The 27162-nt window shown below is 40.9% G+C and overlaps 1 protein-coding gene across 1 annotated transcript; it reads left to right on the plus strand.

The window, feature by feature from the left end:
* The first annotated feature begins 478 nt into the window (after positions 1 to 478).
* Positions 479 to 25673, plus strand: ADSS1 (adenylosuccinate synthase 1). The gene is made up of 13 exons (XM_042814098.1): positions 479 to 667; positions 11860 to 11962; positions 13066 to 13128; positions 13488 to 13538; positions 13842 to 13908; positions 15028 to 15135; positions 15477 to 15558; positions 16353 to 16479; positions 17563 to 17717; positions 18696 to 18820; positions 20767 to 20864; positions 21364 to 21513; positions 22658 to 25673. The coding sequence occupies exons 1-13, from the start codon at positions 479 to 481 to the stop codon at positions 22708 to 22710; spliced, it is 1371 nt and encodes a 456-aa protein (XP_042670032.1). The 3' UTR covers positions 22711 to 25673.
* Positions 25674 to 27162: the final 1489 nt, after the last annotated feature.

Here is a 27162-nt window from a genome sequence, read left to right on the forward strand (position 1 = left end):
GCCACACGCTCTCGGGACTCCGGTGTCCCGAGATGTACCTCAGATGAGCGCGTCGTACCCCGGTGCCACAGCCCCACGTCTGGCCGACACACGGCGATCGCCGCACGCTCCCGTGGTGTGCCTCGCAGCCCCACGTGATCCCGGCCAAAGTCCGTCCGTCGGTGCCGCAGCCCCAGCTATGTGTGTGCGAGGGGCACGCAGGCACGCGTTCGGCAGAGCGGCGCGCCTCAGCGCTCGGTGCGTGCACGGGGAGGGACTCGGGAGACTGAGGAAGCGCGGGAGCGGCGACCTGGCGGGGCCGGGGCTGGCGGGGCGGCCGGGCTCGCACGTCAGAGCGCCGCGCGGGGAGGGCGGGCGGCGGCGGCGCCGTTAAAGGCCGGAGGCGGCGGGTCGACGCGGGGAGTGCGCAGGGGCCGGGCTCGGCGGGGGGCGGGCGAGGTAGAGCGAGGCGACGGTCTGCGGCTACACTGCCGGCACCATGTCGGGCACCCGGGCGTCCAACGACCGCACCAGCCACCCCGGCGCCGGAGGCGGGCTGAAGCGGGCACGCAGCGAGCCGGGCGGTAACAAAGTGACGGTGGTGCTGGGGGCGCAGTGGGGGGACGAAGGCAAGGGGAAGGTGGTGGACCTGCTGGCCACGGAGTCGGACATCGTGTGCCGCTGCCAGGTGGGTGGCTGTGCCCGCCGCTCCCCCGTGCGCTCTTCACCCTTCGCTTCCCGCTGCTTTCCCCGCTCTCTCCTCTGTACGTTCCCCCGCGCCGCTCCGCTCCGCTTCCCGCTGTTGCTTTGCTTCCTCGCTCGCTCCCGTTCCCCTTCCCGCTCTTTCCCCCCTCCCCGTTCCTTCTCCCTCGGCCTGCGGGGTGGGCAGCGCCGTGCCCCTCTCTTTCCCCCCTCCCCGCCCCCACCTCCCTCCCGGGCGGCGCATGAAAATGCCACTCGGAAAGAAAAAGCTCGGCTCTATAAATAAAAACAGCTGACCCTTCGCGATAAGCGACACAAGATCCCCCGGCGCCGGGAGTTGCCCGCGGGAGTGTCGGGTGGCGGTCGCGCTGCCCCCTCACGGCGCTGCCCCAGGTTCGGCGCTGGGGACCCGGGTTCGCGGCGCCTCTCGGTCCGTTCCGTTCAGCGTGTGGAAGCGCCGTGTCATGGGGCCGGTATTCCCGCCCCGTTGTTATCCTGGAGAATAGCGTTGTTTAACCGGTTCGGAGAGCTGCTGCGTAGTGCAAGTCCGTGAGGGCTTTAGTGAGGCTTTTTTATGTGTATGCGTAATCACAGAATCATTGAGGTTGGAAAGACCACTAAGGTCATCTAGTCCAGCCAGCAGCCCTTGCCTGTTATTGCTCTGCACTGTGTCAGTCAGTGCCACATCTGCCCTTTTCTTGAACATCTCCAGGGACAGTGACTCCACCCCACCCCGGGCAGCCTGTGCCAATGCACTGCCAGTCTTCCTGAGATGTTTTCCCTGATATCCAACCTGAACCTCCCCTGGCAGAATTTAAGCCCATCACCTCTTGTCCTGTTGCTGTTACCTTGCAGCTGAGGCTAACCCCCACCTTGCTACAAACTCCTTTCAGGTTATGGTAGAGAATGACAAGATCTCTCCTGAGCTTCCTCCAGACTGAATAACCCCAGATCTCTCAGTTGCTCCCATAAGACTTGAGTTCCAGATCCTTTACAGCTTCATTGCCTTTCTTTGCACATGCTCCATAATGCAAAGAATCTTAAAACCTTAATCTAGTCTTAATACAAGCCCAGTTAGACACTAAGGCAGTCGCTAATAATTGCAATAACTTTTTTAAAGTAATGCTTTCAAGTATTAATCATGAACTGTGAGTGCTGCCCCATCCCTGGAGGTTCTCAAGGCCAGGTTGGATGGGGCCCTGGGCAGCCCGATTTGGTATGGGGCAACTAGCCCACAACAGGGATTTGGTAGTGTGTGGGCTGCTTTGAGGTCCCTTCTAGGCCATCTTGTGGTTCTAGCATATTGGATCAATAGAGCTACTAATGCTTGTAACTATCACACTAAAGATTTTGGTAAATTGTGTGACTACATTCATAAACCAGCATTTTAGTTCAGTTCAGTTGCTATGTAGCATGAAACTTACTGTTTCAGAGTGCATTACATCTAGTGAGAAATTATGGATGAACTTGGGATCATCGTCTCAGATTTGAGGATGTTTCTCCAATTAAGCATATTGTATAAATAAATATTGCCATGGGAGTTAAGCATTTTAAAAGTGGAGGAAGTATTTTGAGTGGGAACATGGAGCTCCCAAGGTCCTGAGTCACCTTGAGATATTTCCCTGCGAAATTTAGCTGATGAATGTGTATTAGGACAGAAGTAGTAGTCTTCTACATCTTTTTTTTTCTTTCCTTTTTTTTTTTTCTGTTCTGTTTTCTTTTTAGCTTGTTGCTGAGAATCTAAGCACAGGTCCCGTAACTGCTTTGGGAAGGAAACAGAGTTTAGAAGCTAGACCTGAGGCAAAGCGTTTCCCATAGGCCAGTCATGTGTTTAGCATTATTACTGCAAGAAGTCATACAGGTTCCCTCTGGACAGTCTTCACTGTGATGCCCTGAGGCTGCTTTCAAGACTTCTCTGTCCATCCAGGGAGCTGATGGATGCACAAGCATGGCCCCAGGTGCAGCTGCAGAACAGCTGGGAGAATGCAGGACTCAGTATGTGCGTGCCACAAGGGTTAGTGTGTTAGCAGCAGGCTGAGTGGCTCAGTATGCTGCAGGGCACATCTAGATCTGCTTTCTGTTGCATGCTGATGAGACCTGGATGGACGGATGGATGGAAGGCAAGTGGATCCAGAAGGCCTCTGGACTCTTCTCGGAACAGTATTTGCTGACACAAGTACACACACATGCATGAGATTTAACAGAACTGGCTTCAGAATTAGAGCTTGAGGGCAAATATGAAACACTTGAAGAGAAATTATGAGTAATTGTTTACTTTAGAGTAGCAAAAATTATACAACTCCTATAATATTTACGTGCTTTTTTTACACATCTGACAACATAGAAGATTTGTTTTTTTTTTTTAAATGTGCTGTTTTAATAATATTTGATGCTTTCGAAGTTGGTCATGCAAGTAGATAACTGTCTACTCTGACCCTTAAGATTTATTAAGGATATGCATGAGTCTGAGCATTTGAACAGCACTAATTACTATTCTCCCAGTGGGGTAATGGTAAGTGATTAACTTGCAGAAGTAATCAGTTTGAGAGAGATTTATTAGTGGCTTATACTGACATAAAAACACCTCAGCATTTGGACCAGAATCTTGATATTTCCCATCCCTCCTGGAAACTGAAGAGCCTTTCAATAGATTGCTTAAATTAGACATGGTGAAGATCTTCTGAAGCCTTCAAGAGACTTCAGAATGAAGTTTCTTCAGGAAATGTTTGTGTTTTAGAATTGGATGATTCACTGGGTTATTTCCTCATGTCCAGTCTGCTTCATGTTTTGAGACACTGATTTAAACAGTGTGGTTTAGTCCTCAGTGAAATAGAAGTGGCAAGATTAAAAAGCTAATAACTGGAGGGGGGAATGTTTGTCTTTTAAAACACTGTCTCAGTGGGGCAATTCTTCATTACGTACTATTTGATCTAACACTTTAAAAAAGCTTTTTTTCCTTCCTGAACAGAATTTAGATTCAGGGCCAAATGGGATTTGAAAGACCTTACTCGGAGTAGTATTTCCCTGACGGTTCTACCAAAGGAAGTATAATTTTCATCAAACTTTTCTCAAGTATTTTTAGCTCGTTGCTTTAATGAAGAAAATATTTTGTAGCTGGATTGCCATGCAGGAAATGACGTGGTTCCTGGGACACTGGAGGAAGGGCAGGTTAGGTGTATGGGAATAGGGAGTCAGTCCTTCACAGACACAAGTGAAACTTGAAATGGTGCTAAATGAAGAAAATTCAACATTAAAACCTCAGCATCTTTAGTTGTCCTGAGTTTTTAGAACGGGATTTTACTTGAATGGAAGATTATCAATGTGATCATGTTGAGTCAGCTCAGTGCTTAGACTGCCTGCAATCCAAGTATGAACAGATTTTGGTGCACAGCCTACTTCATTTTTAACATGCCTTTATATAGTGATTTCCCAGAGTGATGGAAGTTGGAAAGGAACCCCTTGGGATTCTACAGTCCAACCTCCCTTGCTCCAGGCAGAGCCAGCTGGAGCACCTTGCCCAAGGTCGCATCAAGACAGGCTTTCTGTATCTCCAGAGAAGACGACTCCATCACCTCTCTGGCAGCCTGTTCTGGTGCTCTGTTACCCTCACAGTGAGGAAGTTTTTCTCTCGTGCTGATGAAACTTCCTGTGCTCAGGTTTAGGCCCACTGCCAGATCACTGCAGAAAGCAGTGTGACCCCATCCTGTTGATACCTTCTGTTCAGAGTTTTGTACGTACTGATAAGATCCCCTCTCAGTCTTTTCTAGGCTGGGCAGGCCCAGATTTCTTCAGTGACAGCTCTCAGCCCAGCCACGCAATGTCGGAAGCTTTTCATTGTGGCTGCCTCCAAAGCTAGATCTTGTGGGCAGATTTTCTATGGTGGTTTTTTTTTTTTTGGTTGGGTAATTTCACAGAGCTGCTTTAAAACATGACCAGGCAAACAGTTGACTGTCACAGCTGCAGAGCTACAGATCCAGAGGCATCACTCAAATTAGATCTGTTCCCCATAAAATCCTGCCTTGAACTACTCTGATAAGGTCACAGTTAACTGAAGGCAGCTGGTCAGCCATGCAGTTGTAGCTGTTTCCTTAAGGAAGCTGAAATTATGCAAGGAACACTTGTAATAATAACTTTTCACTGAACGTATTTACTGCATGGGACTGTGTGGTTATGAATGGAAAAGGAAATAGCATGCATTGTCATAAAAAGGCATGCAGTGTGTTATGTCTTTGCCAATAACAATAAAAGCTCATGAGACGCTTTCATTTTTATAACAAAGGTGTGTGCCAAGAATGTCTGAGTTCCCTCTGTAATGGAGAGTAAACAGTTTTACCTTTTGTGGTGAAGTATTTCTGTGCAATAAATAGTCTTACAGCAGAATGTCTAAAAGCACTGGGGCAGAGCACTCCATAAATAATTCTGTAAAAATCTTGAAGGGGAGGAAAGAGAGTGCAGTTTTCCAAAAGCTCAGTGTGGAAGATACAAAAAATGCTACTAGTAAATAGAGACCCATGATAATAATTGTGATCTGTAGTGGGTTTGGTCTCAGTTAATGAACAGGTAAGCAAAATAGTGGCAGTACAAATGCACACTTTTCCTTCATTTCATAGTGAAAGCAGTAACAGTGAATCAGCAGCACAGTGTAGTCCAGGTGTTTTTAAGGTTTTTTAGTCATTTGGCACCAGATGTGTTCCAGTGCTGCCTATACCCAGACTGGCTGTGTCAGGCCTGTGACTTCTGCAGCTTCTGGAAGTCTGGAAACAATTTCCTCAGTGCTGCCTTCAGAGCAGGCATTAAAGAAGATGCACCAAATAGTAAAAATGTCATTGCCATAAGAAGAGCTGTTAGTATTGTGCTGAACTTCCCATATTAACGTGCTTCTAAATGTGTAGTCACTTCTTAAAGCATTTCATGTGGTCCAACTCAGTATGCTTTTACAGTGAGTGTCTTCAATTTGAGAAGAGGATCATCGATCCTTTGAGACAGAGGTAACGAAAGGTAGAATCGATACTTCTACTAAAGAACAGAGGCAGTTGAAACGTGGATAGAAGCCTTTTCTGTTAAGGTCACTTGTGGTCGAGCAGTTTGCAGCTAACCACATCTTTGTGCAGCAGGGAGAGGAAGTGACTGGTTTTCTCAGTGCAGTAAATGTGGAATAATGTTGAGAAGGGCTAAAGCAGTAAGGAAAGCCTAAGAAACTTTTGAGGTTGAGATCATTACAAAATCAAAGAAGAATGTAGGAAGGGGTGAAAGGATGTATCCAAGCAACATCTGTTGTCTATTTGTAAGTTTCCTTATTTTCTTGTTCTAGTGTTCTGGTGATGAATGTGAATACCGTGCGTGCTAGAAATGGCACTTTGAGGAACACAAAGGAATTACTGTGGGCAAATGGTCAAATAAAGAAAACCAAACATGACAGAAATGCCAGGCAATGAGTTTTGTTCAGTGGTTTATGTTTGTGACAGGAATGCTTCCTCTCTTTCTCTATTGAGCTGCTGACAGAGGGCAAAACAGCCACATGCCCTGACTGTCCCCATTGATCCTGGGCTGCTGGAATGGTTTGCATCAGGGTTTAAATTAGGTCGGCTTTATGTGATGAATACGTGCGGTTGCAGTGCTTGTTGTCTGCTTGTTTTTCTCTGTGTTTGTGTGCCTGTATTGTGTTGCTCTCCTTTTGGTGAGATGTAACTGTGATATTTAGCATAACGTCTTCATAGAGGATGAAGCAGCATGCAAAGACTTTAATCTCTTGATCATTCAGTGCTTAATGATCATCAGCAAAGGAATTGACCTTGGAGTCTTGAGTGTGACTGCAGAAGTGTTGTTTTTTATGTTGGTAATGTTTGTGAAGGTTGACAGTCCCATTTACAGGCACGCATACATTTAAGTAAAGAAGTTCACCCTTCAAAGCTTGAAATTCTTTCGTAGCAAACTGTCATTTGTAAGTCACTTAATCCAAATTCTGTATTTCATTTTACTTACGTTTGATTACCTGCTACACTATATCATTTTAGGATTTAGAACAACGTGATGACACCGCTATTTTAAACTAGCCGCTCCTCTGGGTAGCAGCGAGATCATCTCAGGACCACCAGGATTATAAATACTGATGAGAAGGTCAGGTTTAATGTTTCCCAATCTCCATAAGAAAGCTAGCTTAATTTCCAATCCCTTCATAAAACCTGATAAATTTATTATCCTCTACAAGCATTGAAGAAAGCAGCCGAAAATTAAGATGAAATGACATCTGTTCTGTTTCATTCCTTTTGTAAGTCACTAGCTGTTGCTAACTTGTTTACAGATATAAGCAAAGTCATGTTCATATTCTTGGATCGTGTTGCTTCCCTTGGGGACATGACTACACTTCTTCAAAAGAGAAAGCTAAAGATTGGCAGACGTGTCTAGATTGTGTTCCTTCATTTTAGGATTCTGATAACAGGAGTGGGAATAATTTTTCCACTACTGTTTTCAGTCAGTATACCTTGAGTTAATCATTTTCGGTACAGGTTCTGTTGGAGTCCAGTTTGTGTTGCTGTAGTGGTGGTCTGCCATAGTAGTTTTGGTTTGTTTACATGGCTTTTGTGGTTTGACAACAATTTCGTTTCAGTTAGAACGTATCTTAAGGTTAAGCATATGTAGTTTCTCTGCATTGACTGTTCTTCCAAGCAGAGTTGAGTTAGACTCTGGGTCTGGAAAACTGGGCTTTTCAGTTGCATTTTTCAGATACTTAGGAAGAGCAAGATCTCTTCAGAAGTTGGGGGGAATTTTAATTTGTAATAAAGGAAAAATACAACGTTACTGCTGCAAAATAGGGTACGAGCTTCAGCTTCAGATATTTATGTTAGAAATATTTCATATATATTTCTTCAGAAGGTCGGAAGTTTCGTTCAGAGCTGTCAGGGGTGTTTCTGTCTGTGGTCATACTAATGCTCTCGTTCAGGCTTTAGAAGGTCTGCTTCCAAGGGAATTCAGGAGTTTCTCAAGATCACTGCTGTAACTGGGAGGGTGGAGTTCTGTGCGTTTCTTTAATTTTAGGAGTCATCAAGGAGGGTCACAGGGCTGCTCTGTACAGCCTGGTTGTTACTTGACACTTTTTTTTTGATGTCTTAGGGGAGAAGAGCAAGGCAGCTGTGGTTTGGCTGATGACTCTCTGTTAGGAAGGGAATACTTGCAACTCCAGCTCCTTGACACCACCTTAGTTTTAAAAGCAGAGCCCTTGCTTTGTAGATCTAGTGTGAGTATACTTCTGATCATTCTCTAACCCAGCTCTTATTATTAATAATTGCATTTCGGTTTGTTTGTTTGTTTTTCTAAGAAAAAAGTTACAATCCACTTCTTGGAACTGAGTTGGGAGATTATCAAGGTTGTACAGGCAGGTCTTGGTTTAAAAACAAAAAGGAAGCCTTTTATTGTCAGTTTCATTGTATGATGAAAAGTGTTTGGCCTCCAGCTGCAGCTGTATGGCAGCAAATGTTGTAGCTCAGTGGCTGATGGAATCAGTAGGGCTGGGACACTTACAGAAAGTGGTAGCCAGGAATCTCATCCACTTCCAGATGCAGGCATCACAGGCTTATGGTTTAGAATAGGCATTCCAATTCATGGATTATAAATTCATAGATTAGAGTGCCAGAAGAGATCATTTTGTAATGCTGCCCAGCCACCAAGAACACGGTATTCCAATAGCAATTGCACCACTGCCAAAAGGAAAGGTAATGCAGTTTCTCTGCTTCTACCTGCTATTCCCATTTATATGAACAAATACCAGACTAGGCATAGCAGCCAGTGGACTGAAACTGTTTTCAGGCACTTCCACCTGGTTTCTAGCATAGATATCTCCCATCCAAGACTTCTCTTGCACACTGGCCACCTGGCAAGAGCAGGCAGAAATGCATTTGAGCATCCATCCCTATTCAAACATATTGTGAATCTAGGTGCAAGCAAAGAGTTCCTGCTGCAGATACTAAGCAGCCTCATAACTGCATGACTGTTCTGAATGGAAATTGTTTCCATCTTGGGATATTTCAGCTTTCCAGAAGTGAGGAGCCTTGAAATGGCTGAGCACTTTGGAAGGTGAATTTATTTCTTAATTTTTTTTAGTAAGTTCTTCTGAAAATGACAAAGACTGTGTGTTCTCTTCTGCTAATTTGTTCATAATAATTATTATTGCACCTTAAAGATATGATTTGTATCAGCATGTGATTGTTAACACTGGTGGGACGTAAAAGCTTCTTGATCTGTTGTATTGATGAAGTGGTTTTGTTCACATACTGTAGAGTAGTAATCAAAGTATGCCACTTCTATACAAGCATACAATATCACAAGTAGGTTGGCAATAAAAAGCTTGGAAAGGTATTTTTTGAATAAAACAATGTGGTGGGAAAAAAGAAAGATTATATATTTATTTGTTAGCTCAAGTTCCTTTGGCTCCTGGTACTGGGACATCATGTACCTTCAGACTTTGATTATTAGAAGTCTGCCTAGTATGGTTCCCAGTGCTCTTGAAAGAAGTGTTACAGGTCTTTCCTTACCTTACATCAAAGTTTGTTTCCAGCTGGGAATGACAGGCATTTTAGGTTGCTGAGTTTAAACCTTCTGAATTTTAGAAGAAAAGAGGTAGAACTTGAAGTAGCATGAGGTAACAAAGCATTCCTTAGCAAAATACAGTGAAGTGATGCATATTTAATGCTGTTAATAAAACCTCAACTTAGAGAGTTATCAAAGGTAATAAAAATGGATTTGTTAAGCATGAAAGCAGTGCTTTCATAAGACTGAATACTAATTTTCCACTGCAGGCTGCAAATGACTTCAGTGAAAGTTATTTGTTCTCAGTACTTGCTTTGTATGTGGAGACCTTTAACACCTACCAAGTACTGTTAAAAATGATCATTTACCAGCTCTGAAGTACAGCAGGCATGAAGAACATCAGCTGTGGCCACGCAGACAAATAGTGTTGATGAGTCTAGGCAGTGCTTGCAAAGGGAGCGTTTGTAACTGCTGTCATTGTTCGGCACGCTGAACACTTGTAGTTCTCAAATCCCACTTCATTGCTGGTGTTTGTTGCTGTAATTGAAGGAAGTTTGAAGTGGATGCTAATGTTGCAGATGTTGCTGCCATCCCAGCTGCAGTTGTAACTTTTTGAAGCTTCAGCAGCTCCCTGTGTGGCTCCCTCTTGGGAACAGAACTTTCCACACCAGGGTGGTTGAATGGGAATTCTCATGCTTCCCGCATTTTGGAAATTAATGTAAAGTTATTTCTGGCCATAGCATTGCTCACAGTGCAGATGATGTCAAAGTAACACTGGTGTTTAACCTCTAAAAAGTTGTCACCTTAACACTCCCATTTCTAGAGAAAGTTTTTCAGAATCGTGGCAGAAAGCAGATAGGAACTGGAAAGGTGCTAACTGTGAAAGGTGTATAAAATTCCTGTGGGATTTTTGGGCAGTACAGTGATTCACAGCAGGGATTCTGTGAGCTGAGTCTAGATATTAAATGGAAGCTCTGTGCACAGAGCTGTTTGTACTGTGCCCAGTAGTTCTCTGGACTTCCAAACACGTTCATGTTCCAATGAAGCCTGAGTAAGCTTTCAAGCTCCCATTCATTAATAAAAAAGGGGGGAAAAAAGCTCATATAGGCCCTAGATTGACTCTCAGAACTTTGGTAACATTAGAAAGGGAGTAGGTGTCTTTAGTGTCTGAGCTATTAGAGTACCAGCTTGTCAGAACATCTATGAAACTCAAGGTGAGAAATGTGTCTGATTTACTAAGACAAAAGATAACAATTAGAAAGTGTCCCATCAGACTGGTTATGTTTTGCGTGTTTAATCATATATATTGGACAATTCAATGCTCTGCTTCCACTTCACGTGTGTTTGTAGAAATGTATGAAGTTCAGCTGTAAAAAATATACTCAAGACACTCCTTTAAGAAAGGCAGACCAGCGTGAACAGCATGCAAAAGCGGTTCAAGAGCAGTCAATTCTAGCTTTAGACCAGGAAAATGCTGTTTTTGAAGATATGTTGTGAAATTCTTCTATAATGTCTACTCAGGGGGCTAAAAGTGGCTTCAAAGATTTTGGCAATGACAGGATGCATCGTATCTGCTGATATTTCTGTGCATCAGCAGGTTTTGTATATGCATGCTCTCACAGCTGATTGATAAAGGAGTTAAAATTAATGTGTGTTCTTAAGCACTTGCTGAAGAAAGACAGCACTTGGGCATCATTTGTTTAGGAAATTCTTGATAATCGTAGCAAAAATAAACACTATGCTTGTTAAAACTAGACCTTTAATAAGTCTTTGTTGTTTAATTCAGATCGATGCACGCTCTTGACTTACTCACCTCTTCCCAACTCTGAGTTGTCTCGTTGCCCTCCTTTGAAGCCTTTTGGGAAAAATCAGTTTCTTGAGAAAATACAAACTCTGCTCTCAGGTCTGCCAGATAATCACCGAAGTCAGGAATTACAGCAGACTCTGTTGAGAGGTGGTGGTGTGAAGTGGGATGATGATCATCCTTTGACCAGGATACTGCGTGAAGCTGCAGAGATGTTCCTAACGTTACAGCAGCGTCTGCTTTGTGGGTGGGGAAGGAGTGCTTCCACTCAAGGCCAGGTTGGATGGGCCCTGGGCAGCCTGGTCTGGTATTAAAAGTGGAGGTTGGTGGTCCTGCATGTGGCAGGGAGGTTGGAGATTCATGATCCTTGAGGTCCCTTCCAACCCTGGCCAATCTGTGATTGTGTGAAGAGGAAATACTGGAGTTGCAGCCTTAACCCCATAGCACTGGCTGAATACAGGTTGTGCCCCAGTATTGTGGATTTGCATTCTGGTATATCAGAGTCAGAACCCTATGGGTGCATGTTAAGTTCAGTTTTGTTCCCAGAAAGTTTCAGGTTTCTTTTTCTTGCTATCACTTACATTCGCTCTTGCTGTGACCCACTTCTGCCTTGACTCCATCCATGGTGTAATTCTACTTTCCAAACCTACACAGAGCTGCTGACATCTCACGTTGGTCCTGTCTGAGCCATTTTGCACAATACCGCAGTAGTTCAAGTCACTGCAAGGTGGATAAAATTATGACCATTCATGCAAATTAAAAAAAAAAAAAAGATTATAATATCACATTATTTGCTGAGAATTTAGAGTGAAGATATAAGGCAGTTAACCCTTTGTTTCTTTCTGTTTCAGGGTGGCAACAACGCAGGTCATACTGTGGTTGTCGACGGGAAAGAATATGATTTCCACCTGTTCCCTAGTGGCATTATTAATCCAAAGGCAATTTCTTTTATCGGTAAGACCAATTTGGAGCTTGTTTTAACAAGCAGTGTTACTCAGCAGGTAGCTGCAACCATCGTTTATAGTAACAAGAGAAGAAAAGCATATGTGACTGTTAGAAATTCATTTTAGCTTCAGCTGTTTGACTTCTTGCTTTCATTATAAACTCAAACTGCGTAAGCTGATGCTGTATTTCACCGTAATGATATTCGATGCAAATAACATCATTAAAAGCTTACTTACTGGGCATTAAACTCTTATTTAAGTGATAGGCTTAAGTTGAAACTTTGCACTTATCCAAAATTATAGCTCTTTCTTGCAATATGTGCAAGAAATGAGTGCATTCTAGTGAGCCACAGATCTGTAATTTCGGTTTTGCTGCATTTGATAATTTCTGAATGCATGTTTGAAATGCGAGAAACTTCTTGGTTTTCACTAAATAGGGTGTATTATCTTGCTTTCCAACTTATTCTCTTGTCAAACAGTAAAGAGTTTAACTGAGTTATCCTAAATTTAGTCAGAGAGAGACTGTTGCAGATATTTCCAATGTTCCCAAGAAGGAAGCAGCAGCTGTTTCCAACCCACTAAATCATTAATCCACATCTCATCAGTAATGTTCTGTACTGCTTGTGGATTTTGAACTGTAGCTCAGTAGCAGGGAGAAGGCACTGCTAATGTATTACGGTGCCAGTGTCAGCTGAGTTTAAGATAAATTCGTGAAGGCTGAAGAAAATGTACATGCTGTCACACAGACTTGTCGTATTGTAAGGCAACAGACTCCTTTGAGCTTTCACCCGAGAACAATTGAGACTAAATTCCTGGTGCAAAGTCCACCACAAACAAAGGAAAGAATCTGCTGAACTCAGCTGACTTTGCAGCAGCCCATATGCTCACATCTGCAGTAAGCAAGTAGTTTTGTCTGATTGTAGCAGACTTACAGCTGCTTATCCAGAATGGAGATTTATCCCCCAAAGATCTCAAGATCGCATGGTGAGAAATGTGAGAAACCTTGTCTTCCTTTTTAAATAAAATTTCAGACAGTGAGCGTTTACATGCTTCACACCCTGAGAATGAATATTTTATTACTTGCTTTAAAACAAACTGTTTATCTTCCTGAAGGTAATGGAGTGGTTATACATTTACCAGGCCTGTTTGAAGAAGCTGAAAAGAATGAAAAGAAAGGTTTGTATCATTTCTTTATGCCAGCAGCTAGTACGAAGGGATTTGTGAGCCTTGGCTTATTCAGTGCAGTAACCTTCTGAATTTTGAGTAATGGAAGGGACAGTATTAAAAATGTTGAACTGTGTTGTAGCCTTAAGGCAGATTGTTCAAAAGCAATTTTTTCACGGGGCCTCATGGATTTTTATGCCCTTTGAAACTGCATCAGCTAGAAAATGAAATCCATACTGAAGTGAGAAAGGTGACAATAGCATGTAGGGAAAATATGTAAAAAAGAACAGAAACTCAAATCTCAAAGTGTGACCAATCAGAGCAGCTGGAATCCTCCTTTTTAGACAACATTTTTATTTTTTTTTGAACAGGTTTAAAAGAGTGGGAGAAAAGACTGATCATATCAGATAGAGCACATATAGGTAAGTGATATTTGAAGGGTGGAGAAGACTCAAATCAGTGCTTAACTTGTGGTGCTGAACTACGTTATCACTCTACAGTGCGATCATGTATTTGATCTAATATTTCTTTTCTGTGTTGTGTACCTGCAGCAGGATTTGTATCTGCTAAAGAATGATGCTTTACATGTTTTCGTGGCGTTAAAGCAGTACTAGCTCTCTTTTCACACATGAGGTTCTTAAGCTAATAACAAACACACTTGTCTGTGACTTAAAGAATGCTTTCCTCCTTTGGTCTGTCATTATGTCTTTGGTTTTCCATTGCAGTGTTTGACTTTCACCAGGCAGTAGATGGGCTCCAAGAAGTGCAACGTCAGGCCCAAGAAGGAAAAAAGTAAGTCTTTAGCACTTTCATTTCAATAATAATTATGCAAATTTGAACAACTATCATGATGTTGGGAAACAGAAGTGCAATATATCTGTAAGGAGCCTTGCTGATTTGATAGTTCTATGACTCTGTTCTGCTCCTATTTGTTTTAGTGTACAAATGATGCTAAATTGGGGTATTACCAGGGATGTGAATTCTTTGTAATTCTATTTTCCAGCTCTCTGCAGCACATAAAGGCACTTGGAAATTCCTCACAAATCCTTAAATCTTATTTGTGTTGAAGTGATGCTTCCATTGTTCCTACATACCAGACTAGTAAGGATTTTTTGACTTGAGTTAGAAGTGTCGACAGGATTAGGTTACATGCTGATCATTGTTTATTGTATATTCAGTTAAACTTCATGGGAATAATAGTCTCTATTTTAATTTTAATAGTGCACAGTAACACGGTATGTAGTTATTCATTCTTCATGATTCTGTTTTTAGAAAAAACAAGGGTTTATATGAACACGTGATTATTCTGTCAGCTAGTCTATTAATCTTCATAGACAGAGATCCCAATAACAGTTTTCCTAAAACACGCATGAAAGTAGGCATGCAGGTAGGGAAGCAGCTCCATTTTTATCTTTTTATCCAAGGTAAATGCTCCAGCAGGAGTTCTTTAGCTGTAGTTTTGTTCAGACTCAGCTACTGGTTTCAAAGCCATAGGAGACCAGTTTGATACCTCACCAAACTGGTTGTTTACAACCATGGGCAGTGGTTCAGCTATGAAAATGTGAAAAATACATTTGTTTTCTTTTGTTTTCAATAAGTATGACAAGAAAGTAGAGTAACCATCATTTCTATGTAAAATATGTACATACACACATACTCCTACTCAGCTTGTTTCAGTCAGATCCAAGGCTTAATACTTCACTGCATACTGTGAATATTACCAATATTATGCAAGTCCACTGAAGCATGAAATCTGCTGTATACTTATTATTAGGGAACATTAAAGCTTTTTTTTCTTGTCTCAGAGCTCCTGCTCAGCATGTAGCATAGCAGAGAGCTGTAACAAACTACTTAGCATGAGGGATGTTTTGGCATGTGTTAATAGACATCTGGGGGGCTCTTTTCAATTAGTATTGGCACGACGAAGAAAGGGATTGGACCAACGTACTCTTCCAAAGCTGCACGAACAGGACTTCGAATTTGTGACCTCCTTTCTGACTTTGATGAATTTTCTTCAAGGTACAACTAGTTTCATTTCTAAATATTATGTTAAAGAGTGATGTGTTTTGGCTGGCAGGTTTATTTTTAAAGAGATGTTTTTCAAAACATGTCTGGTCTGAATTTTGTATGTAAATTATTCAGGAGAAGAAAACTGGAAAGAATGCATGTGTATTTCCTTTACTTTTCTGTCGTTTAAAATGCAACAGGAAATGTGCCGGTAGAGATATTAAAGTTCTGTGTATATTCTTTACATAGCTGTCAGTGTATGCAGTATCTAGTATAACATCACCTCTTGCCAAAGGTTCTCAGTAGCAGTAACTCAGAGTGTTCTTCATAGATGTGATTTAAATATTTTACAGATTTAAAAATCTGGCACAACAATACAAGTCAATGTTTCCAACACTGGAAATAGACATAGAGGGACAACTGAAAAAGCTAAAGGTAAGGAAGTACTCTGATTTGCAATTGAATATTCTTCTTGTGAGCATTAAATGCATTCTGTAATTGATACAATTATTTTTCTCATTAAAAAAAATTACTTTGCTGTGTTAAAGCAGTCAAGAGACTTCAGAGTGAGTCAGTTAACAGTGTGATTCCAGCCAGACCTAGGCTGCTTCAGTTCTTACTGAGGAAATGCTTGTGGAAGCTGTGTTTCAAGATCCAGGTTTCACTCATAAAAGACATTTTTCTAAATAAATTCCAAAGATCCCCTGGTAAAACATCTTTGAATAGGGAAGAAAAGATGACACAGAAAAAATCTCGTTTGTTTCCCAAGTTCTGCCTGATACTTGTTCAGGGCAAACATCCTACTTTTAAAGATACCTCCTTATTGTTCATGAGAAGTGTTCTGGTTTGTTTTCTTTTGTTTGTTTTCCCTCTGGAGCTTGCACTGTTTCTAAGTCTCAGTCTCATCTATACGTTCCTCAGCATGTCTGCACTATAGGCCGTCAATAAAATGAGGTAGGTGTGCATCATCTCTGTGAATAGGAATGCTGCAGAAAATACAGCATTCCAATGCCCTAACAACTTGTGCACTCTTATTAGCAGTTCAGTGTATTAATTTGTTTGTAAATATGAGCTAATCGTGTCTTTTTCAGATAAAATGCATCTAGGGAAGCTGGTGCACTAGGGTTTATCTGTATCTGTATGTTTTGCTCTTCAGAAGTGATCACCATTCTTCTTCTAGCAATTCAGCTATTGTTTGGGAAGGCTGATGTTTACACTCACATTTGCAGGGTTATGCTGAAAAAATAAGACCCATGGTTCGAGATGGTGTGTATTTTATGTATGAAGCTCTTCATGGCTCCCCAAAGAAGATTCTTGTTGAAGGAGCCAATGCAGCATTACTTGATATTGACTTTGGTATGTTGGATTGTGAACTTGAGTGAAGTCCTAAGAGATTCATTTTATTTTGATTTGTATTTATAATTGCTGGGCAAAGAATAGGAAAATAATAACTAATAATAAACTGAAGTTTATTCCTGTGGGGCTGAAATTTCAGTCCTAGGTATTCTTTTGTTACTCTTGCATGTTTGTGCACCTTGCCACACAGACCAGGCAGACATTGTGGTGCTGCTGAGAGTATTTCCTCTGCAGTGGAGAGAGGATTAAACCAGTGCAGATAACTTACAAGCTTAACTTCTTCAGTTGATCTCTACTCTGCTCTATTACCAAAAGTCTAGTTAAACCACTTAACTCTCCATGAAGATGAAACAAAGAAGGAGAGAGGTGCTGCAATCCAGTCACAGTGTAGCCATCATGAGTAATCTCTGCAGGTTTAGAAAATATTCAGCAGATACTCAGAGCTGCCTGTTTAAGGCACTGAAATGTCACACTGTGACCTTTATGTGAGACTCTGTGGATGCTGCAGAAATACTTTATGTGATACATAGGACAATGAAAAAAGCTTTACACAAGGACAGGCATCCTTTAATAGAGCAAGTGCCTGATGGAAGTAATACTGAGATGCTTTTAAATTTCTCCCCTGCGAGCAGTCCTCAGTGAAAGTTACAAAAGATGAATGCAGGGAAACTTGCACGTTGGAAACAGGTCATGCATACTTGATAAAGCAGGACGTTTTCTTATTTGGCTCTGTGAAATTGTTGATCAGTAACTGTGCTTATACAAAATGCTGAGATAAATTGGGTGCATGAGCAGAAAGGACCATTCGTTTGATGGGAGTGGGAGTTAACTATGGAGCTTTAGAAATCTGAATGTGTATAATTAACTATAGGAGGAAGCAACTTGGGGAAGAACTACTGAATTTGTTCTTCTGAAGGCAAAAAGGGGGCAAGCAGTAAAGAGAACTTACCCTCTTCAACTGCTGCTGCAGTTCAGCTTTAGAGCCAAGCATACAGAGGAAAGCTTCCTTTCAACTAAGAGAGAAAGTCATTCTTTGGTTTTTGTCATTGCTGAAACAGCTGTGCTGTTTTGTTTCTCTGACAGGCACGTACCCTTTTGTGACTTCATCAAACTGCACTGTAGGCGGTGTATGCACTGGACTTGGTGTTCCTCCCCAGCACGTTGGTGATGTGTATGGTGTTGTGAAGGCATATACTACCCGGGTGGGAATCGGAGCCTTCCCCACTGAGCAGATTAATGTAGGTTTACTATTACAAAATGCAGTATACATGGTTGCCAAGAAATAAGTTCGAGGGATGAGGGTATACTACAAATAAATAAGCACTGTAACAGAACCAGGGTGTTGCACTCATGAAGACAGAGAAGTTACGTGATAAATTTCAGTCATTTTTCTTCAGAGGAAAGGAACACAGGTGTGATGCTGTTAGATTACCGTGATGGCTCTGCTGTAATGAATGATGTGAAAAACAAATTTCATCATTTTTTGTGATCTAGGGTTTTTCAGTGGCAAGAATATGCTGTATAGAAGCTGTTGGTGCATCTCAAGGAGTTTAAATTACAAGATACAACTGTCATGCTTAGCAGCCTATGTTCCATATGAGTTATTGAAAAATTTTGGTGCGTGCGTCAGCTGGTCTGCACGAATGGATCAGAAAAAGAGGAGGAGAGCTTTCAGTTCTTTTGAAACTGTTTTCTGGTTTCTTGATAATGAAAATATTGTCCAGTAAGTTCGGTGTATCGATAATGAGCTATGCACACAGCATTCTCCAGGTCAGCGATCTGAATTTCATTTAAAGCTGTTTTCACTAAAATCCATTCTCTAATGGCTGCAAATGAATTGATGATGTCCTCTAGTTTTATGGATCACACGAGTAAAGCTTTAGCTTCACTTTTTTTCAACAAAAAAGACAATAAACGTTGCCAGTATCAAAGGGAACAGTTGGCAAACTCATACTGTGGTAGGACCTACGAGGCCTGAGCACAGACAAGACATTTGTTATCCTAGACATCACATAAGCATTGGTCTGCCCCAAACATGTACAGCAGATGGCAAAAGACCAGATGAAGAAATGAAAAGCAAACTCTTAGAAGAAAAGATAGGCATATTTATTAAGCATTTTGCAAATGCTGGTGACTGAGATGTAAGAATCCTGTGCATGAGGGGCTTCACTCTCCAACTAAGTCACGTTTGAAGTGTTCCTTCTGTCTTATTTTAGGAAATTGGAGATCTTTTACAGTCCCGTGGCCACGAGTGGGGAGTAACTACAGGCAGAAAGAGGCGCTGTGGCTGGTTAGATCTTGTCATTTTGAAATATGCTCATATGATCAACGGATTCACTGCGTAAGCATCACAGATTTTGCGCTACATTTGGAAGTGATTATTTTGTGCTTCGCAGAATAAATATGTAGGTAACATTAATATAAGTCAGTAAAGTGTTACATTTAAAGCAATTAATTCACAGTGGGCAACTGAAAATTGTATACAGGGATTGACAGTGGGCAACTAAAAGTGGTCTTCATGCTGATAATAAACTTACCTTGTTAGACTTTTTCAGTGATTTTACACCATCGTAAAAGTGATTTTTTTTCTTCATAACTGTTTTCCCTTCGTTTACATCAGATGACCGGTGTAGTTTGGATCAGTGCATCAGTTTTCACACAAACTGATTGTTTTGGTGTTCTTGATCCAGTGCTTTCCAGCTGTCTTAGCTAGAAGCCAGTGGTTTGGGGCTTTAACTGGCTTTAGTGGATCAGACTTGGATGAGCACTTCTCCACATACGATTCTGTAAGAGGAATAAATGGGGTCACACAAAGTGTACAGCAACTGGCGCAGCTCAGACAGGTTCATTTATCTAGAAAAATATATCACTATATTGCATTATAAATGCTGCTTTTATTTTAATTGGGAGTGAATTACATGTTTGGTTAATGAATTGTTTTGTAATTGAAAACTTACTTCAACATTTTAAAGGAACTAGTCAAGATTGTAAAGCCATTAGCCTGGTTTGTCTAATGCTGTAACACTGGTAACTATGAAAGAAGCCAGTAATTTAAAATTACAGTCCATATTTCCAGAAAGCTGCAAAAGTTTCATAACAGTTGTGTTCATATGAGGCGTAGATTTTGCGTTCAGGTGTACTCTTTGCATTCAGGCACATTATTCAGGTATACAGACACGTGACTGTGGGTATTTTGATATCTTAGAAACCAAGACGTAACTGGTATTGTTTATGCCAGTAGTGCTAGAATGGAACAATATCCAGAATGATCTCTGTTCATTAGTTTATCAGAAGGGTTTTTAAAATACTTTGTTTGCTTGGTTTTATATTTTGCTTTCTCTTAAAACAGCTCTCGTTAATGTGGAAATATTTGTTAGGAGAGCATTATATTTCCTTCCATTTCAGTTCTATGCAGTTGCTACATTTCTAAAACTGTCATCTCTGATAACTCTGACAGTTAGTACATGGGGGAGATATAAACTGAAAAAAAGCTGAAGGACTGGCTTTGTTTCTTCTTTCCCAAAAGGTGGTCATGCAATCATTGCATTCATCATAGACTTTTTGAGCACAGGCAGCATGGACTATATGTGCATATACCTGGCCAAATCCTTACCTGCTCACGAACTTATCAATCAAAGTCTGGCATATTACATCTGGAGAATGTGACTAGTTTTAAAATGCAGCTTAATTCTGATTAGCAATTGCTTTATTTTTTTCTTGAGGTTCCTTTTTTGTTTTTCATTGTGTTAATTCAAAAGATGGAAAAGATTCAGTAAACTGATGACACTGATAGCGCAGCAGGCGTGCTGAATGTCAGACTGAGATCTTCCCTGCTGTACTGTATAAACCAGAGTATTTGTGTGAAATCTGTTTGAAATGGTAAACAAAGTTGTCTTGTAGTTGTTGTAAATAAGGAGGAATAAGAGAATTGTTAGTGGTGATGTGAAGTGGCATGCCAACATACTCCAACTAAATGCAGTAAGTTTTGCTTTGTGTTGTCAGTTTGCATTTTAATGCACTGAACTGAACGTTGTGCACCTGTATGAGCAGCCAAGCATTTGGAAATGTGTCCTAGTAACTCAGTCACGTATTCATCCCAGAGGCATGAATTCAATTAACAGTGTTCATAGTTTAGTATGTTTGTGTATTTCTGCTACTGAATTGCTTGAGTTGGATCTCTGAATAGAGAACTAGTGGAAAAAAACCTAGCATAAAAGGTGAAAGAGATTGAAGAGGAGAATGGTAAAGATCAATGCGTGTGACTCTGACCAATGTTGTTCTGTGCAGCTTGGCATTAACAAAGCTGGATATTCTGGATGTCCTTGATGAGATTAAAATTGGCGTTGCTTACAAATTGGGTGGAAAAAGAATTCCATATTTTCCAGGTATGTTGTTCAGTGCATATTTTCGTTTTTTGCATGTGTTGGGAAAGACTCTGTTTTGTTTTTGTTGCTTTTTTGTTGTTTTTTTTTTTTTTTTTTTTAAATCAGGCTTAATTTCTTTTTTACTGGATCTTGTGTAGGAGTTATACTGTGTGCACATCTGAACCCAAAAATGGAACTACTATAAACTTCAAATAATTTCAATTCTGAAAAATACTGATGTAGTTTTCTGGCAACATAAAGCACATTCGAAAGTTTTGACAAGGAAACTGAATTACTGGATCCTTGAATCAGAAGTTATCTTCCTAAATAACATAGATAAATCTCAATTAAGAATAAACTAATTATCCCATTGGTAGACATACTGTGGGTGTCTACTTTTCACATTTTTTTTCCTCTTCCATCAGATTTTTAACAAAAATTCTTGGTCAGCAACCATATGTGTGCTCTTTTAGGGTGGAACAGGTAAATTCAACTGTGATTAAAAATTGTTCTCCCATAGCGAATCAGGAGATACTGCAGAAGGTGGAAGTAGAGTATGAAACAATGCCTGGGTGGAAGACTGACACAACGGGTGCACGAAAATGGGAGGACCTTCCAGCCAAGGCCCAGAATTACATTCGATGTGTGGAAAACCATGTTGGAGTGCCAGGTAAATCTTAGGCAGATGCAGCTGTGGCAATGCGACAATACACAGAAGAAGTTACATAGAAGTGCTCACTTCTTTGGCCAGGAATTGGCCTTATTTGGGCAGAAGATGATGGAAGCATCTGTGGTTGGGCTGGTGATGGTAAACGACACTTTGCCAAGAAGCTGCAAGAAGTTGTAATCTGCACCATGCCTCCCCTAGCTAATCTCTTCTTTTCACTTCCTGCACTGCATCTCTGGATACATGGCTATTGAAACCAATTCTTCCACTTAGGAAACTGAAAATCTTAATCTCTGATCAATCTCTGAAGGTTAATCAATCCGCTTTTCTTCGGATGAATTGCTGGAGATCTCGAGATGCCAGGGGTTAGGTGTGGCATGAGCACTAGAAGGGAATTTCTGCCACAGCAAACTTGAGAGGCTACCATGTGGGCTGTTGTTTTCCATAAAGCTCATCAAAGGTCACCTCTGAGGGTGTAAGCTCTGTGCAACTGTGGCAATACCAGTGTTTGTCATAGATTAGAAAGTGTCTTATAGGAAAGCCTGAAGCTCAGTGCATGGGCACAGATTTGGTGATGGGATATATAAGCAGAGCTCCCCCTGTTTTATTTCTCCGGCTGTCAGTGTGAAGGCATGCAGCCTTGGTGGAGCCAATGGCTCAAGGAGGCACACCTCATGATTTCTGTAGTATCCATGCAGTAAGAAGTGAACAGTTGTGATGTAGTATTTAGGGTGGCTGCTCCCACTGGATAGTGGGAGTTCTTCATTGCAGCCTTGTATTTAACAGCACTATAGTGTGTGCACATTGTTCTCTCCTGATCTCCTTTACAATCTGACAGAGCTTTTGCTTTCTGTAGGGGTTTATCTAGACGTCCTATTACTGAAGTTAATGAGTGTCAAACCTACAGTAAAAGTGCTTGACCTTCTGTTAGGTATTCCATTGGCAGTACTTTGTGTTTATGACACAGTTCTGTGCTTTGAAACTTTAGCATATTGCACTGTGGTGTGGTAATACAGCAGGAGTAAAGTGATTTTGGATAGCAAAACTTGCTAGCAGTGCATTTCAGCACACAGTTGGCTGATTTGCACTGAAGCACAATAAAACACTGCAATTTACTAATTATTCTAATATTTTTTTTCTTCCCTAGTCAAATGGGTTGGAGTTGGAAAATCAAGAGAGTCAATGATCCAGCTGTTTTAAGCAAAGGAAGAAGTTCAGTGATCTGAAGCACAATTCAGTGTTTGCTTGTTCCTTACTGTTTCCTCTTTAAATGGAGATGCTATTTAAAACCAACATGTTCTTCTAGGAATTGAATCGAAACAAAATACCTATCCTGTATTGTAACATTTTATTTATCTTACATGTCTCGCTAATTTCAGTGTAAAATCTGTTTGGTGGCCATCATCAGAAAGAAAAAATCAAAACAGTGCATAACAAAATAAGGAAAAGATCAGATCCATATATTTTTTTAAATTTGAGACATTACTATTTGAAAGTATTTTACGTCAGAATAGAGTTATTTCTTCTTGATGAAACTGGTATTAAGATTTTTCCAGTAATTACTGGGTGATTTTAGAGTTGCGAAGATTGAATTTTTTTCTTCCACTTCAAGTGTTAAAATAGGTCTTTGGGTTGGCAGCAATAAGACATATACAGTGTTCTTGGAGTGGTAGGATTATGCAAATTTTTGGTTTGTGAAACACAGTAAAGTTAGGTATTTCTGACTGTGCAAAGCAAACACAATTATCTATAATTTTGATATAACTATTTTTTATAGCCCACTGGAATGAATGGAGAGAAGCTAAAATATTTTTTTAACACAGAGCTTATTCTAGTCACTGAAATAACATCTGCAGAGGGGCCAAACTGGAGAAAGTTGTCTAATAACTCTTTTAAATATCCCATGTACAAACAGGCAATCCTTGAAGAGACTGTCAGGTGTGCAGTCTTTGTTTTAAGCAGTAGGGAAGGAGTGAATGACGGTGGAAGAGAGCCCTCAGGGTGCAGAACTTGTAAGGAGGGTGCAGCCAAAACAGCGTGCAGTGGTTTAGTGAACCTGAGACGTTTCTTCCTGCTCATGCAGTGATTGTGATTTCCAGAGTTTTACTGTAAGTGTCTGTTGAGGAACTTGGGACTTGTAGCTCTGTGTGGCACACTTGCTTCTACAGCTCCCATGTTTCCCAGAATAAATCAATGCATGACTTAACGATGACTGCTGTGGTATTTACACCCCTCGCACATTTTGACCTTCCTCAGCAAAATGTAATACCTAATTATAGAAGGGGATGACATGTGGCAGCCAGGCTTGTGACATGTAGAAGCCATGGAGAGGTCCCCAGAACCTTCAAGAATACACTTGGATTTCTTTGTGGGTCTTCTAACTTTTAGTAGTTAAGCAGCAGGAGCTCTCAAAAAAGGCCTAGAGGAAGAATATACTAGAAGCCAACTTATTCCATAACTGAAATCTTCAGAATAGATGTTTCTTTCCTACGTATGTCTCAGAGAGCTCTAACAATATTTTTGTATCATTCCCATAGGCTGTGGAAAAATGGCATCACAACCTCAGTAGTGCCATTGTGCAAAGTGTGAAAATACCCCTTTTCTGAGATAATAACTCAAAGGATACAGAAGGGTAACATTCTTTGCCTAGGAGAATTCATGGCCCAAAGCTGTGAATCCTGAATTCAGACAGAACTCCTCTGTTAGTCTTTGGCAAGTCATTTAATTTTCCTGTTTTGCATACTGTTTTGCAGTCTGTAAAATGTCACATGGTAAAACTTCCTCACCTGTTTTACAGCGATGTGGGGAGCACTGTGGCTCAAATCTGCAGTCCTCGTGCTAACATAGATGAGGCAGCTCTACCCTTCATACTGATGAGAGTTAAAATGAAAAAGATTTCTGACCTTATTTAATGTTTATGAAGCACTTCTGGCAGGTGCTTGCTAAGTGCTAATTAGTACAAGCACTGTGAAATGTACCTCGTTTATATGAGGCAGTTTAAGCATAAAGGTTTTTGGAGATATAGCAATAGTTCCATTTTCATGTAGCTTCACCACGTGACATTTGCCTCCTGGATTAACCTGACATATTCCTTTTCTTGGCCCCACTTTCATGGGTGCTTTTGTGTTGGGGATGGCCACTGTATTTAAGCTTTAGTTAATATATCGACCGAGTCCACAATGACTGCAAGCCACTCTGTTTACTGAATAACTGGATTAAATGATCAACTCTGAATGATGTAAGTGGCATATTGAAAATGAGGATTTATAGCTTAATTTTCACAGGATTACTGTCTCTTGTTCATCTAATCTTTTATTTTCCACTAAGTATTTTTTTCCATTAAGTGTCAGATCCACATTGCTTGTATTTGCTTTCAAGGATTCATTGAAAACCCAGTGATGTTGTCAATGGACTTGATACTGTAGGCAATAAAGTAATAACTCTGCATTTCATTTCACAGCATGGATTTTCTAAAATGAAATCTGTTAAATTTTACTTGTGTTGTCGTTAAGCATGAATGCATTCAGTTTTTTATCACAAAGCTATTTAACCTACTGAGTGACGTAATGGTTGGTAAGAACATTTAAATGTAAATTTGCATTCAGTTTAGCTGTTTCCCATTATTTTATGGATTGTATTGTTTGAAATTTGATTTTATTAACAGTCACTGTGATAAATTTGGTCTCTTCTTCCTTCCCAGCCAAGTGCAATAATAATGAGTGGAATTGGTTGATGCGTCATCCCCTATGGTGTCCTGATGGAAGGCTAAGGGTAAATGTCTGCCAAAGCAACATAATTCATTGTAAAAACTACAGCATGGTTTTTAAAAGGTAGCAATTACTGATTCACTCATGCACATTAATGTGTTTGACATAGGTACTCACACTTCTCCTTGATAACATGGCCTTCATAGTCAGATGTGTGTGACTTAATACATGCGGTATAGGATTTTGAAGCTTTTGTAATTTTTAATTTGACTGTATATGGTCTTACAGTTCTGGCATGATGCACTTTATGAAAGGAAAGAAAACCAAGCATTTCCGTAGTAACGTGCGATCTATGCTCACATCTTTCCCCCTGTGCAGATATTTCAAGTGAATTTTGGATCCACACCTGTTATTTTGTCCTGAAAAACACATTAAAATGAATTTAAAGTAACAGTGCTTGCTCCCTGTTTCTCTCTCTTTGTCTTAGTAAAATGCACTTCGTAGAAAAACCTTTCTTACTGTTACACGGATTTGAAAAACTAACTGTCAGTATTACTGAAAGAATTGATATTTTCTTTCAGCCTCTGAACAAAAGGTTTTTATTGTTTGGACTTTTTAATGTGCTCTGTAAACTGTATCAGACTCCTGTTTTTTCCGTAACAGATGGCTTGGAATAACTAAAGTAATCTCACATAGCTCTTCAACAGCACTGTACTAGAAAAGAATGGTAGGCCCTGACTCAGATAGCATTATTATCACCTTCACAATGTGGAAGAGCTTCAAACAAGTCCTGTTAGGGCTTTTCAGAAGTCTTGATAGAAATCACTCTTTCTCTCATCCATTCTAGAAAAGAACAGCAGGTAAGCAGCCTGACCAATAAGCAAGAGCATGTTAGTACACAATTTACAGCAGTGTCTGTGAGTTGTATGAGAACTGGACTGTTACTGACTAATGTTTCTTCATTTCTTTTGCATCAGTTATATATAAACTCATGTACAATAATCTTTCATTGGTAGCTGAAGTGTCTGAAGCAGTTTGATTGAACACCGTGTGACACTAACGTTGCTCAAGGCAAAAGGGAAAAAACCAGCACCAACCAAGTATGTATATCTGCTGAAATTACCCAAATTACCCACTGGGAAGACACCCTGTTTTGTTGCTGGTCCATCTGTTCTATGTCAGCTGGAGGACAGTCTTGAGGCTGAGAGGGAGGAAAGAAGGTAGGCAGGGTGGTAAAAATGGGAACAAAGGCAAGATTGACGTCTTGCCTTTCTAGTGCTGCAGTTACTATTTCCTTATTCCTACTCACTTCTAGTAGTTATGTGAGGTCAAGCCCTCTCCCTATAGCTCATGGAAGTGGCCCACCTTCCTGTACAGTAACAAGTTTCATTTCCATCAGGGGGCCGATTCCAAGTTCCAGATGTTGGCAGAATGATGAGCTGACATAACCCTTGTAGCTAGGCATCAGGCAAGAGGGAAAATACAGCTTCAGATATGTTACCTATAGAAGAGATCCCTATTTGTGATACAGGCACTGTGTTAAGTGAGTACCTTGTGGATTGTTGGCTGCTGAATTTGGATGAATTTGTTAGTGGATGTCGCCAGTCCAGAAGAGGATGCCTGAGATGTGGAGCCTGCATGGCCTTCACTGTACTACACAGGATGCATGGTGCAGCCTACTTCATGGAGGTGAGAACTTTGTTCTTTCTTTTCCAAACAAGTGTGTGAAGAAGAAGCGTTGGTAGGGAACAACTGGCAGAAATTCCTTTCTGCTGCTTTTACTCTTGTGTGGGCCTGAACTCTTCCTTATTTATCCAAAGTGAAGTATCGTCCATGTGGTATCAGTCATAGTGAGGTACTGAAGTAAAACCTGCAGAGCAGTTTCAAGACTCTGCCATTTAATCTATATGCTCACAAGAAATTAGTTGTTGAAGCACCTTTGTGC

The sequence above is a fragment of the Centrocercus urophasianus genome, unplaced genomic scaffold (assembly GCF_019232065.1).
Source record: "Centrocercus urophasianus isolate 14NV4802_14NV808 unplaced genomic scaffold, USGS_Curo_1.0 seq_14, whole genome shotgun sequence".
In the NCBI taxonomy this organism is placed as follows: domain Eukaryota; kingdom Metazoa; phylum Chordata; class Aves; order Galliformes; family Phasianidae; genus Centrocercus; species Centrocercus urophasianus.

What these genes read in the sequence shown, in the direction of transcription:
- ADSS1 (XM_042814098.1), top strand. Translation starts at nt 479, where the DNA reads ATGTCGGGCACCCGGGCGTCCAACGACCGCACCAGCCACCCCGGCGCC. An exon ending in TTTGATGAATTTTCTTCAAG is followed by an intron (nt 15,136 to 15,476) that starts GTACAACTAGTT and finishes AATATTTTACAG; the next exon opens with ATTTAAAAATCTGGCACAAC. An exon ending in ATGATCAACGGATTCACTGC is followed by an intron (nt 18,821 to 20,766) that starts GTAAGCATCACA and finishes TGTTCTGTGCAG; the next exon opens with CTTGGCATTAACAAAGCTGG.